General features: G+C 31.3%; 1 protein-coding gene across 1 annotated transcript; it reads left to right on the plus strand.

Annotated features, from left to right (window-relative positions):
- The first annotated feature begins 8,753 nt into the window (after positions 1-8,753).
- LOC111920984 (aspartic proteinase 39) lies at positions 8,754-16,859 on the plus strand. Its single transcript, XM_023916558.3, has 10 exons — positions 8,754-9,097; positions 9,823-9,952; positions 10,106-10,353; positions 10,484-10,705; positions 15,324-15,486; positions 15,606-15,679; positions 15,798-15,888; positions 15,970-16,045; positions 16,183-16,254; positions 16,507-16,859. Exons 1-10 carry the CDS (start codon positions 8,874-8,876, stop codon positions 16,668-16,670), a joined length of 1,464 nt encoding a protein of 487 aa, XP_023772326.2. The 5' UTR covers positions 8,754-8,873; the 3' UTR covers positions 16,671-16,859.
- The last annotated feature ends 795 nt before the right edge of the window (positions 16,860-17,654 follow it).

The following is a 17,654-nucleotide window of genomic DNA, read 5'->3' on the forward strand; positions in this document are numbered from 1 at the left end:
AGTTATCCTCACTATATCGACAGGGTCTACGGCACCAAGGCCGACCCTTTATCGGATGGAAATCCAGGTAGTTGTCTGTTATGTTATCGCTTTGTTATACTTGCGTCCTGGTAGTTAGGATGGTATATGTTAGAGACCTGGTTAGGGTCAGTATCTTGGTTTATAGGATGATGCTATGCTAGTGACCGGTTAGGTCGGAATCCTGGTAGGGATGTGCTATGTATGTGGTCTGCTAGATTGGTTGATTTGTTGTGAATTGTTATATGATTATATGTTTATGTGCACATGGTTGTTTGACTGGGGTTGGGTTGAGGCGGGTCTTGCTTTGTGCTGTAGGCCAACATACCCAGGGCGGACTGGTTATCCCGAAGGCCCAGCGAGCGGTCCGTATAGGCTGTAGGCTCCAAGAGGGCGGACCAGACGTGTTGAGGCTCAGAGAGTGGACCAGGCCGACTGAAGGCCCGATGCGGGCGGACCAGTTATACTGTAGACTCAGAGAGAGTGGACCAGGTGGATTGAAGACCCGGTGTGGGCGGACCAATCACACTGTAGAATCGAGGTATATGGTTAGACTCGGCGGGTGGACCAGGTGGACTGTAGGCCCGGTGCGGCGGGCCAGTCACACAGTAGACCCGAAGTACATGGCTGTTCTGCGTTCTGTTGCGATATGACATGTTATGTGTATGGTATATGTGGTTGGTATTTTGGGGGTATCTCACTAAGCTTTCGGGCTTACAGTTGTGGTTTAAATGTTTCAGGTACTTCTGGAGACCGTGGCAAGGCAAAGGCATGATCGTACCGCTCCTCATGTTTTATGCGTTTATGATGTGGTTCTGGGAAATACTCTGATAATAAATGTAGAAAACCTTTTTGTAATAACTTTATGAAATTGGGTTGTTTTTGAAAAGTTTAAATTGGTTGGAATTTTAGAGCGTTACAGAGATTGTGCGAAGCCCCGGTGCTAGCCCTCTCGGAAGGGATGGAGGATTTTGTGGTGTATTGTGACGCATCGATATTAGGGTTGGGTGCAGTACTTATGCAGAGGGGGCATGTGATAGCGTATGCGTCGAGGCAGCTGAAGCCTCATGAGACGAGGTATCCCACCCACGATTTGGAGTTGGAGGCAGTGGTGTTTGCCCTCAAGATCTGGCGTCACTATTTGTATGGGGTTTGGTGTACCATCTACACAGACCACAAGAGTTTGAAGTATTTGATGGACCAGCCCAATCTGAATATGCACCAGAGGAGATGGCTGGATGTGGTAAAGGATTACGATTGTGAGATCCTGTACCACCCGGGCAAGGCTAATGTCGTAGTTGATGCCCTGAGCCGTAGGGCGGAGAGCGCTCCGATTTGAGACATTTGTATGCGGTTGACAGTGATGACTCCGGTGTTGGACACTATTCGGGAGGCCCAGACAGAGGCCGTGAGTCCGGAGAACCGTAAGAGAGAGCGGGTGATTGGGTAGGTGCCGGAGCTCATTACCGATAGTCGTGGGCTGATGACCCTTTAGGTTTGGATTTGGGTGTCGTATGCAGGTGGGGCGCGCATCACCTTGATGAAGGAGGTGCATAGATCGAGATTTTCGATCCATACCGGGGCCACTAAGATGTATTTGGATCTGAAGAAGGATTATTGGTGGCCATGTATGAAAAGGGATGTAGCATGATTTGTTGAGAGGTGCTTAACCTATCGCAGGGTTAAGGCCGAGCACCAGCGATCGCATGACATGTTGCAGCCACTTGAGGTTCCCCAATGGAAGTGGGAATAGATTTCTATGGATTTCATCACCAAGTTTCCGATGACCGCGAGGGGCGTCGACGTAATTTGGGTGATCGTCGACCGGCTGACGAAGAGCGCTCACTTTCTTGCTATCAGTGAGAGCTCTTCTGCCGAGAGGCTGACAGAGTTGTACGTGCGAGAGGTGGTATCGCGGCATGGAGTGCCAATCTCAATTGTATTAGACCGGGATGTACGTTTTACTTTTAGGTTTTGGAAGAAGTTTCACGAGGAGTTGGGCACGAGGTTGCATTTCAGTACCGCTTACCACCCTCAGACGGACAGACAGAGTGAGCGGACGATTCAGACGCTCGAGGATATGCTTCGGGCATGTGTGTTGGACTTCGGAGGGAGTTGGGACACGTATCTGCCATTGGCTGAGTTTTTTTATAACAACAACCACCATTCGAGCATTGGTATGCCTCCCTTTGAAACGTGTAAATTTTAAACAAACGAGGGACGATTCTAGCAAGCGTGCAAGGTACGTGCGACAATTTAACGGCAACCACTAACGGCTAACGACGATAGGGGCTAACCGTGTAAGGAAAAGGCAACTCATGGACGATACGAGTTAATTTTTTTTAAATGGAGATTGAACATGTATTTTGACACCTACATGAGAGACGATTTGTATAATTTTACTATATACTACATGGATATCCATGTAGAAGTTAGGACGTATATATCATCAAATTCCAATCATGACATAAAATAAAAAAGTGAGGTCAATATCAATCAATGTGAACACATGCGAAGTTGGAAACCTGGTACCCAATGAAAGGGTATTCCTATATACAATAACATTATAAACTTTTTATTTATTTTTTTTAAACGGTAAAGATAAACATACATTCTAATCTATGTATATTATATATTCTAAACGGAACTTGAATATTCAAGTTTATTGAGTGATGATATATAATTATACCGTTAGGAAAAAGATATTCCAGTTCTTATCTAATTTGATAAACAAACATAAAGTTTTTCTATCAAAAAATTAAAATACTTAAAAGTGTTTGTTAGAAATTTAGAATCATAAAAATTAAATAAACAATTCAGACAATATAATTTTAAAACTCTTGAAAATATAATGATATAAATAAATAGCAAAAAAAATGGTACCATCATCATAGAAAACATCATAATACAATAGTACCACCATGGCAAAAAATATTATAACAAATATTTTTAAAAGATTATAACATAAATAAATACAAAGGAAAATATATGTAATAATTATTGAAAACTAAAATTACAATTATAAACATTGATATAGAACTCATTTAGTCTAAATCAAAATAAAAATAAAAAATATATTTAATTGTGTCAAAAAGAATAGAAAAGTTGACGTTAGGATGGATGACTATTTGCATTTTTTATAGTATTTATTTTATTTTACTTGGTTTGATTGAGGGTGGTTTTGACCATTGTAAATATACAATTGTTTTCGACCATGGTGTGTTTAGAATCCCCAGAGTGGTGTATCGCAAAAGGTAATTTTGTTAGAGTGGTAAAAATAGATTAATTCGAACCCAACTTAAAATTAGCGAGTTGAGTTTAGATATTCAACTCATTTAAGTTAAATAGGTCAACATGTATACCCATTAATTAAATAGGTTTGGTTGGTTTAGAAAATTATCATCCGTTTTCAACCCGTCAATCTATTTAAATTTAATATATATTTAATTTAATAATTATTTGAATATTATCATATATTAATTAAACTATTAATTTAAAAATTATAATGTTGTATCATTACTTATGTTTTAAAAAATGCAATCCTAATTCTCATTATTTTTCTTAGCAATAATAATAATAGTTACTCTCCGAAATCATTTTCAAATTAAATACTTTTAATGTTATTTGAACAATTTATATGTATTTGTTAATTATGAGTGTGCTTTTGTTATATTTTAAAATTTTATATACGTTTGGAACTAATTTAAATGGTATAATCTTTAGTTGCTTTATTTATTTTAAATGTGTTAACTCGAGTTTAACCAATTTATGTAGTAGGTTGGGTCAGAAACTATATAAACAAGTCAACCCCATAACAACTCATTTATCTAAAAGTTTGGGTTCGATTGGAAATATCAACCCATTTAAATAAACAGGTTGAGTTAGGTTGAAAACTTCAATCCAATTAATAAATAAGTTGAACATGAATCCAACCCATATCGACTCATTGCCAACTCTAAGTTTTACCTTGATGTATATTTAATCCATTTTATTTATCAATTATTTTTATTTAAAACCTTATAACCTATAACAATAATATATATATATATATATATATATATATATATATATATATATATATATATATATATATATATATATATATATATATATATACTAGCAGTGTACCCGCGCAAAGCGGCGGGGCGTGTAAATGCTTTCGGTGATATGTTTCCTCTACATAAATGTTATGTTACAAAAGAAAGTACATGTCGAAGACAAAATAATCAAATTATGGTGTTATTTGTTACATGATACATCAAATAACCGATAAAAACAAACTGGTCAAGACGACATAAAATATGAAATGTTAAAGTCATTCAAACAAAAATAAAGAATTATAAGAATACACAAAATATGAAAATTTGTAATAACACATGACTAATTATATATTATTAATCGTGCAACACTTCTTTATACACCACATTCGATGTATAAACTTCATCACCTTTTAAATTTTCGTTAGGCTTCACTAATACTTTTGTGTCCCTAGCAGAAACAATATTATGTAAAAAAACTTAAAGTTTGTCTTCTTTATGATTTTATTACTAACTTTGGACTTTTATGCTATAAATTTGGATATGACGGCTAGTTTTTTTTTTCACTATCGTCGATTAGTTTCAATAGATGATTAGCTTTCTTTCCGCAGACGTCAAATATATTTATTTTAGTGAACACTTTCCTTTTGGCAATGATTATCTCCCTTATTTTTAATATGAATGTCACCCATTGCTCATTTTTTCTTCTAGATTTTGAGCTTCGTAATAACATCCTCAATTCGGAAAATGATACAATAAACATGAAAATGAAAAAGATCAAACATAGATCTTTCCACAAAATTGAACCTCGATGTTTAGAAAATCGAAGTCGGTCAAAAACTAAGTATCTATTTAAAATATTTCAAAATTGCAATAAAGATTGTACATAGATGTATAGTCTAGAAATATCTACTCTAATAAATGAAGGTTTTTTTTGCCACATGTCATCTTCTCATTTATTTCGACACATGACATTTTGTAGAATTTTTAAATTTTCTATTTTCCATTTGTCATTTTATTGTATTTTTCATTTTATTAAATTAAAATTTCACATTTAATATGTAAGGTAATATATATGTAAGGTATTTATTAAAAATAGTATATATATGTAATGTATTCAATACATTAAAACCTTATTAATTTTAATAATTCAAAAAATTTCTTATTTTTCTTACAAATTCAAAATTTTCAAATTTTTAAAATTTCACATTTTTTTTAAATAACTCATGTAATACATGGGTCTCACACCTACTACCTGAATATGTTGGAAACCATGGTGTTGGGTGGTTGAAGGCATAACCATGAAAACAACAAAAGTGTGTATCGATTAGGCCGAAATTTGGGAATGGTTAGGTTTGACTGGAAGCGACGGTGTAAAAACGATCAAAAAATGTCATGGCCGCGGTGGACGGCGTCACATATGACAAATCAAAACTCTAAATGCCAGTTGAGAGAAAAAATATAGAGAATGAGAAGAGGGAGAGCTTCCAAAAGTAATTTAGGGTTCCTGTGGTGAAGTCGTTTTTGGAAGGAAAGACGTCAGAAAGCGGTGTCATAGAACCGGTGGTTGGGGATAGTGGAAGACGGGATATGAAGTCATTTTCTGTTCCTGGACGGTGGGCTTTATAGCAGGGGAGGGAACAAAGAGGTATATGCGATGGGAGAGATATTTGAATCAACATGCTAAATTTAAGGATATCTAAAACGGTTCAAAATTTGAATGAATCCGGGATTTAAGGGAACCATATCAAATTGTTGAGAAATATAAGGAGATTTGATGAGGAATATTTGAATTCAAAACATGGTTAAAATTTAATATTATTTTATTAATGGTTACTTGTACTATCAGCTTCATCATTTGGACGTCTTAAAAAAATATTATTATTATAATCAATCTATTTTTAGAAATAGTTAGATTTCTTTTATAAGATAGTAAAGATATATATATATATATATATATATATATATATATATATATATATATATATATATATATATATACCCTAATAAATGAAAATGACTTTGCCACATGTCATTCTCTCATAAAATTAGCCACATGTCATTTTGTCATAATTTGAGATATATTTATTTTCCACTTGTCATTACTTTAATTTTCATTTTCAATATATCATTAATTTAGTTTCCATAAATTAAATCTACATAATCACTATTAATTTCAAATTTTAAATTTCAAATAAATTTACAGTTTAAACCTTTATGTTTAACATTTTGTTATAATTAACCCGTTTAGTACACACTAAACACATAATTTTAATTAATTTATTTTTTGCATGTTTTTTTTTCTGATAATTTTCACTTATTTCAATTTCAAATTCAAATAAATTTTTTATTTAATCGTTCGTACTTAAAATTTTGTTTTAATCAACCCGTATAATATACGGGTCTCACAACTAGTATACTAATAAAAGAGTAGCTCTTTTGCCATGTGTCACCATATTAGACATTTTAATTAATGTGTTGCCACTTGTCAATTTATTAGTTTTTCATTTTAAATTTATTAGACCTCCTCATTAATGTGATTCTATTTTAAATTTAAAATTTAAAATTTTAAACTTTAAATTATTGTTTTTATTAATTCACAAATAAAAAATATCTAATATATATTAAAAATTAATTTTATATATTTATTTGAATCAATGATTATAATTTCACATAACTAATAAAAATATCTCTTAAATTAATAATTTATTTAAAATAACTTATTAATAATTTTGAGTTTTTACTATAAAAGTTTGATTAATTTTATAACCGTGGTTCCCACGGGTTATAAACTAGTATATATATATATATATATATATATATATATATATATATATATATATATATATATATATATATATATATATATATATATATATATAGGAATGAGTTCTATGGAAAACAAATAACTAGGGCAACATCTACGGAACCAATAATCAAATGACACGTGTCCATTTCTTTCTTTACAAGTAATGTATTGTGGAAGTTATTGTGAAAGTGATGTGTTGTCATGTTTTTATTGGTTTAAATATGTGTTGTCCTAATCATTTATTTTTCATATAACTCTTCCATATATATATATATATATATATATATATATATATATATATATATATATATATATATATATATATATATATATATTTATATATATATATATATATATATATATATATATATATATATATATATATATATATATATATATAGAGAGAGAGAGAGAGAGAGAGAGAGAGAACGAGAGGCCCTTTTAACTTCGAAATCTTTCATGTTCGTCCACAATCCATTTTAATTGTCAATTACCTATATTTAAAACCTTATGACTTATAACAATAATATATATTGTACATTTAACTTTTAAACCTTGTCATTTTATCTTTATTTATGATAATATTAACATATAGAAAAATAGGGTCCTCATATTCGCACGAAAAGAAGTCGCGTAATTGTTTTGGTATTTGTGCCTTCAAGTTTGAAAACCCGGCAATATGTCACAATCGTTTGTAAAAATATTATTATATAAATTCTAATTAATCGCTTTATTTATATACAATGTTTATCTTTCACCTTATACCTTTCCCGACTTTTAAAAATTCATTATATTAACCTAGTCTATTAGAATTATGCTAATACATTAATCAGTGGTGGATCTTAGTGGAGCATTAGTGGTCCCGGACCACTGCTTAATTTCCGGCACACAATGTAAAAAAAAAATTGGTTTTTTCTATTAGGTGCACCGGTTTGAGGTACGAAAGACACTCCTATTAAAACAGTCCGCGTCCGCCACTGACGTTAATGATAATATTAAAAAATATATATACATTATTTTTAACCTATAATAGTATTAATAAAATTCATTTGTAAACTCAATCAACATTTAAAAATTAGTGTTTAAAAACTCAATTAGTGTTTAAAATTAACTAGTGTTTTAAAAAAATCAACATTTAGAGTTGGTGGTTAAAAACTCAAGTAGTGTTTAAAATTAACTTTTACAAACTCAATTAACGTATTATAACTCAATTAGCGTTAAAAGAAAATAACACTTGCATACGTTAAAAATTATGTAAATATTGAAGCGTCATAAAACCATTATAAAATTAGTGTTTTCTTTCTAACACGGGAAATCCAACGAATTTTTTTTTTAAATACGTATACAAATAAAAAAGCTATAAATAAAAATATAGTTTGTTGAAATTTTTGATAAATTTGACTACATTGAATATAATCAATCATTCCATTCGTGCAAAACACATTTAGAAATCCCCTGTAAGAACTTCATCGTTAGTTGCACACAAGAAAAAAAAAAGTCATTTCCCCGTATACTATTATATTATTGATATTTAAATAATGGATGTGAGGAATAGATTTTAAACGAGTAAAAGGTGAATTTTAAACTACATAGTTAAACAGAAGGGTGATAAATGAAAATACATATTATATAAACAGTTTGTTTAAATTTAAAAATAAAATTTGACTAAATAAACATAATCAATCAAATCATCGTGCATTTAGATTTTTGTTCGTGTATATAGAATTACCCAAGTGAAAATATAAACTAGTTGGATGAGGAATCGGTCAGTATCAAGCAATGTGAACACGCACAAAGATAATAATTTATTTGTTTGTTGTCAGAACTGCCTCTAATTTGGCTCTGATTCTTTATTAGCGGCTAAGCCGAGGTGGGTTAATTTTCTTGTCCTCACATTCTTCTTCCCTCCAAGTAACCATCATTTATAAAACATGGCAATATACACTTGTTCATTTATTTAACCCTCAAGAGACTCATCTGAACCAAATATACATTTCCATTCGTAGGAAATGGAACTGAATAAAGGAGAATTTATTGTTTTGGCTATTGGGTTTGTTCTTCTTCAACTGTGTTTGCTGGGATCAGCCAATGTCGTCTTCCAGGTTCAGCATAAATTTGCTGGCAACAAGAAGCTTTTAACTGAGTTCAAAGCTCATGATTCCCAACGTCATCGGAGGATTCTCTCAGCCGTCCACCTCCCCATAGGTGGCGACAGTAACCCTACCTCAGCAGCGTTAGTTCTCTCGCTCTTAATATATACATTTATGTATTCAAGATTGTTTTTTGTTGATTGCTCAGTGTTGTTCCTGTAGTCGTTGTTTCCATGACAAATATGGCTAGATTCAGTTCCTGCATACTCACCTATGGAAGATGAATGTGTTTGTGATCCTTTTGGAATTTCTGGTCCTATTTTCTGGCTTTGTGATAAGAAAAATAAAATATGTTCTTTCTCTTGTACATTAAGGAATGCCATCAAGACAATATGGAATATATATATATATATATATATATATATATATATATATATATATATATATATATATATATATATATATATATATATATATATATATATATATATATATATATATATATATATATATATATATATATATATATATATATTTGTTACTAATAAGCCCTTTCAAAATCATATTTTTACCCAAAACACCCTTCTTAATACGGATTTGCACATAAAATTGCCCCAATTGACATTTATTTTTGAAAAATCCAAAAAATTGAATTTTATGCTTTTATATATTTTTTTATAAAATGAAGCCCAGTTATATTTAGTTCTAGATCCGCCAATACATATATATATATATATATATATATATATATATATATATAATATAATATAATATAATATAATATAATATAATATAGTATAGTATAGTATAGTATTGTATAGCATTCATGCCATGAAAGTTTATATTGTTTGTTTGTGTCTTTATGTAGCCTTTATTTTTCTAAGATACGGATAGGGACTCCCGGAAAGGACTATATGGTGCAGGTTGATACAGGGAGTGACCTTCTATGGGTAAATGGTGTTGGATGTCAAAAATGTCCTAGGAAAAGTGACCATGGAGTATGTTCTTTTTCTTACTTGGTGCTTTTATAAACTTTTAATTCCATGTACTTTAAAGCATGAGTTTAGTTACTTAATTTACATTCAGTTCATTCTTTTGATCTTTGTTTTCTTTGTTTCCGAAGTAACATCTTGTACCATTACTATTCCTAGGCATCACGTCCATTGTATGATCCAAAGGCTTCCACAACTGCAAAAATTGTTAGTTGTGATCAAGGAATTTGCAGTTCCATACTGAAGGGTGCCACTGGTAACTGTAAGGTCGGAACCCGCTGTTCTTATTCTGTTAATTATGGTGATGGAAGCTCAGCGACAGGATATTTTGTGAGAGATATTGTACAACTTGATCGAGTTTCTGGAGACCTTCAAACAACATCTATGAATGGGAGTATAGCATTCGGGTGGGTCTACACTTCCCATATGTAGTAGTGTGTTTCTACGAAGTTTGAAGATTAGAACTGCTTAGCTTATGTTTATTATTAGCATATGATCTTACCGATTGCCATTTGTTCCATTATCCATGCATGATAGGTATGGATCTCAACAATCTGGAGAGTTGGGTTCATCAGAACAACCACTAGACGGAATGCTTGGTTTTGGGCAGGCAGATTCTTCTATGCTTTCACAGCTTGCATCTGCCAAAAAGGTTAAAAAGATTTTTTCACATTGCCTAGATGGCTCTAAAGGAGGCGGCATATTTACTATCGGAGAAGTGGTATATCCCAAAGTCAAGACAACATCAATGAGTCACACGTAAGTTGTCCTTTTAAGATACAATAATTCTCATTCAAATTCTTGTAAGGCCTTTATTATACTAGCGTTCCCTTTAATTTCTTCCATCATATATATATATATATATATATATATATATATATATATATATATATATATAGAGAGAGAGAGAGAGAGAGAGAGAGAGAGGTTTTGAATTTTCTTTCTTATGTATTCATTTTGAACAAGCTACCTTAGAAATATACGTACAACAACAAAAAAAAATTAGCTACTAATAGAATTATCTATGAGAGCATAATTAATTGGAATTAATGAACTTTCCCTTGGTGGTAACTAACTCCAATAACTTTGGTAGTGCACGTGACAAACATGTGATGATTTAGCTTGGCTAACACCCCTTATTAACGATCGTTGCAACATGTGATAAACGAATAAAACCAATTTGAACTTCTTTTCGCACCAAATGACAGTCAAGCTCCATATACTTCTATTTGCTTGGCCTCTCATGAAAGAGAGGTTTAGAGAGGATGTATATTGTTGCCATATTATCACACTTTAAGGGAATATGAGTGATGTCTGAAACACACTCGTCTCACAGATCAATATTCCGCCTCAACAAGGATTATAACTTGGTTTTTGACTTCCAAAAGATGGGTGTGCCTCCAACGATTATATAGTGACCACTAACACATCTTCGTGTGATAGGGTAGGAGGCCCAATCTTAGCTTGAAGTGAGGTTTGTCATTGTAATAAAGAGCTTGATAAGTTGATCCTTTATAATATTGAAGAACATGTAATGCATCTTTATAGACAACTTGAGATGGATTCTTTTTGAACCGACTCAAATACTGCTTTTAGAAGAAAAAGTCAAGTCAAGTGTGCAATAAAAAGTTGAGTTTGCTAATAGGTTTTTTTTAAATGGTAACACCTAGGATATGATCATTCATAATTTGAAGAAGTTTAACTTGAGAAGTAAGATGAGTTGTAACTCATGAGGAATCAGTCATATTATAGGCTAATAGCAACTCCTTAATGAACTTGTTTGTATGAATAACCTTGCCTTTAATTTTGTTAAACTCAATGCCAAGAAAGAAATGTAGTAAACCCAATATTTGATTTTAAATTGGTTGCTCAAAAAGGTTTTAAGACTTTTGATTTCATCAAAGTCATTTCGAGTGACACAAATATCATCCACATAAATGGCTACAATGATTGTTGAACGTGTTGTCTGTTAATAGAAAGAGAATGGCCATTTGGCCAAAGAGAATAAAATTGAAATTGCAGGAATGCAAAACGTTTGGCCTACACACTGTCCGAAGTCGATAAAAAAGAGATAAAGATGAGGCTTATGGCCCAATGGAATTTGCATGTAAACCTCCTTACGCAAGCCACCATGTAGGAACATGTTATTAACATCAAATTGATGTGTATCACGCTTGAGTTAACAACAAGAGCAACAATGTTATGACCAATTATGAATTTTCCACTATTGAGAATGTTTCATGGCAGTCTATACTTTCTCTTTGTGTAAATCCCTTAGCAATGAGACTAGCTTTATAATCCACAACATAACCATGTACATGGGAGTTCATTTTATAAACTGATCCGTATACAGATGGTTTTTTTCTTATAGGAAGTTTGATGATATATCATGTACCATTGGCATTCAGGTCAATTTTCATGGTAGATTCCCTTTCAAAAATACCTTTATCTTATGATAAAAGGACGGATCATAGTGATTAGCTTCCACATGAAAAAGAATAATGTATTGACAATAGAATTATAATATTATGGACCAATAAACAAAATTTCTATGGTGTGATTACACAATTGGCTATCATTAGATGAGACAATCATGTTGCATACATAGTTTTGCAAACAAGTTGGTTGATAAAGAATTCTTGTACTTTATCATAATTCTTCTTGTGTAAAATTTTGGTATCAGTAGGAGGAACAACAATCATATTAGATTTCTTGCATGCAATATCAATATTATCCAAGAATTTGATTTCTTGTGAGATAAGAAGTTTTTTTGTAACTAGATTTAGAACTTTATAAGATTTGTTGACCAAAGCGTAGCTAATAAAAATGAAAGGATGAGATATAGGCATGAACTTATCACTTTCCATTAGGACAGAACAAATAAAGCAAAGACAACCAAATGCTTTAAGTGAACTCAATTCTATTTTTTTTTGTTTACAAAGCCTCAAATAAAGAGCGGTTTGCAAGAATCTTTGAAAGGGTTAACAAATGCTCTAAAATATTCTCCCTAATAAGCTTCACCAATAATCCATTGAAAAGTATAAGGCTCTAGCAACCTCCAAAATGTGCCTATTTTTGAGTTCAACAAGGGAATTTTGTTGAGGGGTGTAAGATGTTGATCATTAGTAAAGTATACCATTCTTTTGTATAAAAGTAACTCTATCAATACTTTAATCAAGCTCTTTAGCATTATTAGTTCTTACGCATTTGATAGTTACTTGAAATTGGGTTTTCACGAGTGAAGTGAGGCTTCAATAAATAAAAATTCATAACTCTTATCATTCAAAATATCAATCCATGTGTGTCTTTTAAATTCATAAATGATTGTTATGAAATATTTATAACCATCATGAGTAGGATGTTTGTGTGGTCTCTAAATACAGATGTAGACAAGATCAAATGAGCTTTGGAGACAGAATTACTATATGAAAAGAAAAAATGTTATTTTTTAGCTTGATCACAAGTTAAGAATGCATCAATATCATGATTATGATAACTCAAAGGAAGTTGGAATAGATGGTATCTTGAGAGATGTGGTTAAATCATATAAGGGAACATAATGTTTGAACTAGAAATGAGTACATGAGATGATGGAAAGGAAGTAAATGTAGAAAAACTATTTGAAAGACATTGTTTAAAGATCAATGTACTGAAATAGGTACAAATCATTTATTCTTTTACCAAGGATACCAAATGTTACACTATGTTTCAACGATGTGTCCTACATGAGGTATTTCTCAAAGGTGAACAAGACAAATAGTTGTAACTTAGATTTGAAGTTGGTGATAAAGAGAAGATTGTACTTGAAAGATGAAACATATAAAACATCAAGCAAGATGATTGAATCATGTATTTGAACATCACCACAATGTAAAATGAACAAGTTATGACCATTATGAAGCCTAATTGATTGTTTGTGAATTTAGTCATAGAATGGAAAGGACATTTGTTAGAACACATATGGTCAATCACTTTACTGTCCGAATGTCCATGATAAAGGATAAGTGTGGTTGAAGAAATGCAGAATACTTATGAACATTAGCAACAAAGTATAAAAAAGGAAGTAACATCAAAGTGCAGTGGAGCTTCAAGGGTGGAAGAGTAAGCATGGCTATGAGAAAATGACGACTGAAATTTGGTGTGATTGAGTAGTTGAAGAAGATGTTGATATTGTTCTTGGGAGTTGTTTGATGATGACTCAGTGGTTACAATCTAAACATCATACTTAGGTTCCTCTCTCTTTTGATTTAGTGAATTCGAATTTGGATGGAAAACTAATTAAGCAATGAAATTGTGATTTAGAATGACACGATTTCTTAGTAATACTGAATTCCATTGACTTCTTTGAGTAATTTAAATGTTTGATCATTTAAAACATTCATATCAATTACATCATGATTGAAAATGTAATTTGGATAATGCGAAGTTTATCCCAATTATTCTTCAATTTGATGTAGTAAGTGTATAATTCATTAGATCCTTTCAATAAAGAGTATAATTGTTGTTAGATCTGATAAATGAGAGATCCATTAGATTGTTCATATCGATGATTAAGTTTTTCTAGATGTCATGAGCAGTTCGAAGGAAGAGAACACTTTCATCAATGTGATGACGAAGAGAATTTTGTAACCAACTAATTACCATAGAATTGAATATGTACCAACTTGCATTACACAGCGAATCGATTGGTGGCTTAGAAATGGTTCCATCAACGAATGCAAGCTCATTTTTCATAAATAGAACGATAATCATTAATCGTTTCCAAGTTGAGAATCAAATTCCAGTGAAAACATTATAAATGAGAAATATGTTAGGATTATCATATTATACAAGGTAGAAAGCGTTTGAAAGATCAGCAATATTGGATATAATGGAATTGGTATATGATTTAAACATTAAATCAAATCGAGATGTAATATGAATGGATTGAAGTAAAATTGAATCAAATGAAGAAGAGATTGAATTGAAAATGAAAAAAAAAATCAAAATGATGTGGAAGAACAGATGAGAAAGCTAATACGATGTTGAAATCAAGAACACGAGAAAGATATATATATATATATATATATATATATATATATATATATATATATATATATATATATATATATATATATATATATATATATATAAATAAAGAGATTTGAATTTCCTATCTTCTATATTGATTATGAACATGTTACCAAAATACATGTATATGTAAGAATTAATAGAAGAAATCAGCTACTAAAAAAATTACATAACTGAACATAATTGAAATTAACAGGCTACCCTTTGTGGTGGCTAACTCTAACAACTTTGGTAGTGTACATGAAAAACCTTAGCTAACATGTCCTACCTTGAAATATATGTTTCTTATGATTTATCTGCATCACAGGGAGCATTATAATGTTGAATTAAAAGAAATTCAGGTAGGTGATGATGTTTTACAACTTCCAAAAGATTTTTTTGGCGTTGGAACCAATCAAGGAACAATTATTGATAGTGGTACAACCTTAGCTTATTTACCTGATTTGGCTTACAAGCAATTGATAAAGAAGGTATATGTGATCTTTTCCATGTTTGCATTAATATTTGTGTTATTCATGTGTAATTCCCTTGGTTAACTTACACTTCTAATTTTCTTAATATAATTCTCATGGTTGATGTATTTACCTAGATAAATGCTGCACAACCTAATTTAAAGAGTCACATTGTTGATCAACAGTTCACATGCTACAAATACTCTGGAAAGTAAGTGTTTGTTGAAGATCTAACTATAAATATAGTTGAATCTCATCTTTATATGATTAAGTTTTTCAAATATTGAAACTTTTATTTGTATCTTTGTATTTTTCCTATGATTATATAGTGTTGAGAAGGGTTTTCCAGTTGTCACTTTTCACTTCAAAAATTCATTATCTATGAAAGTTTATCCCCATCAATACCTATTTGAAGTTGAGGTATTTAATCACCCTTCCATATGTATGGTCGTTGAATGCTTAAGGCATTTTATTACTTTATTTACGAAAACATTGCATCAGGATCAAGAATGGTGTATCGGTTTTCAAGATAGCAATTTGCAAACGAAGGATGGGAAAGAGATAACTTTGTTAGGAGGTCAGCCACAATTCATAGTTTTTATTTCTTCCAATATCTCGACTAATTATATTTTTTAAGTTGGTACCAAAAAAATTTATGATAATTTATAAATATTTATTACATAAAAGGTGATTAAACGTAAATTTTATATGTAGATGTTGTATTGACTGATAAGTTGGTAACATACGATGTGGAAAAGAAGACCATTGGATGGATTGAGCATAAGTGTAAGCATAGATCACATATCAATTTATTTTACTTCTTTCAACTATGAAATCGTGTCCATTTTGTATCGTTTCTTTTTGTAGCATGAACCTTTATAATCCCTCGTGAACTTATACTAAAAAAATTATGTCCATTATATCTAATTCTATGTAAATTAGCATATAAACTGACCTTTCACACAGTAACACTGATCGAATCTTTATATACCGAAATAAGATAAGATTTATGATTCACTAGTTTTGGTTTTTTCTTAGGCTCTTCAACCATTAAAGTGAAAGATGAGGAATCTAGGAAAGTGTATACTGTGCGAGGCGATAAACTTTCTCATTCAAGTCGTGTCCATACCTCAAGTGGAATTTCTATAGCTTGCTTCTTTTTTGTCATGTCAATCACCTTCAATAACCCAAGGTTGAATTAGTTATTGTTGATTTCCATGTTCATGTCGGAGTAATTTAGAGTAAAAGGCATATTTCATAACATTTCTTGTTTTAGTTTAAGTCTTTATTTTTACTATGTGTTGGTATTTGATTAGATTTCAAACTTTTTTATTAGACAAATGAGTAAACCTTTGATGTTTTTAACTCAATATTTCGTTTTTTACTAGTAATAAAAGCTTAGATATCAAATTAGATTTTAACTATTTTGATCAAATAAGGGCTTAGAGACAAAGTTTATTTTAACTATGTTCATCTCTTGTTTTTTCTAATGTTTCTGCTTATTTATTTTTCCCCTTTGTTAATTGGTTTCCTTATGCCCAAAGGGATAGGTAGAATCTACTACTTACGCTTGGTTTATCAAAGAAAGATACAATCCCGATATTGAAGGTCATAAAAAGAGGATTATTATCTCTCCATTACCCACTCTAGTGTAGAAACAATTATGTTGTTTTGGCCATTAAGATGAAATTTGTTATATGTTCAAGATCAAGATGTTATTAGTGTACATTGCATCATATTTATATGTGCATCTTGTATAACCCAATATAGTAGTCCATTAGATTAAGCCTATTTATACTTTGTAACATAATTTATTTTAATGAATGTATTGTATCTGATTATGGGAAAACATTGACCACAAAATGGTATCAGAGCCCATGTGATCTCAATCCTAAAAACCATCGTATTTTTCCTTCCGATTGCATATTCCACCTTCGGTGACTATTATCTCAAAACCTTAGATATAGTCACACACCACTTACACGCTACACCTTTCACCTCAATCAAAAACCAAATTCATTTCACCAAATTATTCAAGAAAAATTATTCAGACCTTCAGGTAGTTGAGTTCTTATGTTACACACATCAATCCTCCACACAAACCTGCTCCCGGTTTTACACTATGTCTCTTCGTCGGCTACCCTTTAAAAGTTTAAGAGTTCCATTATCTTGAACTTCCATCTCAA

The sequence above is a fragment of the Lactuca sativa genome, chromosome 8 (assembly GCF_002870075.4).
Source record: "Lactuca sativa cultivar Salinas chromosome 8, Lsat_Salinas_v11, whole genome shotgun sequence".
Taxonomy (NCBI): domain Eukaryota; kingdom Viridiplantae; phylum Streptophyta; class Magnoliopsida; order Asterales; family Asteraceae; genus Lactuca; species Lactuca sativa.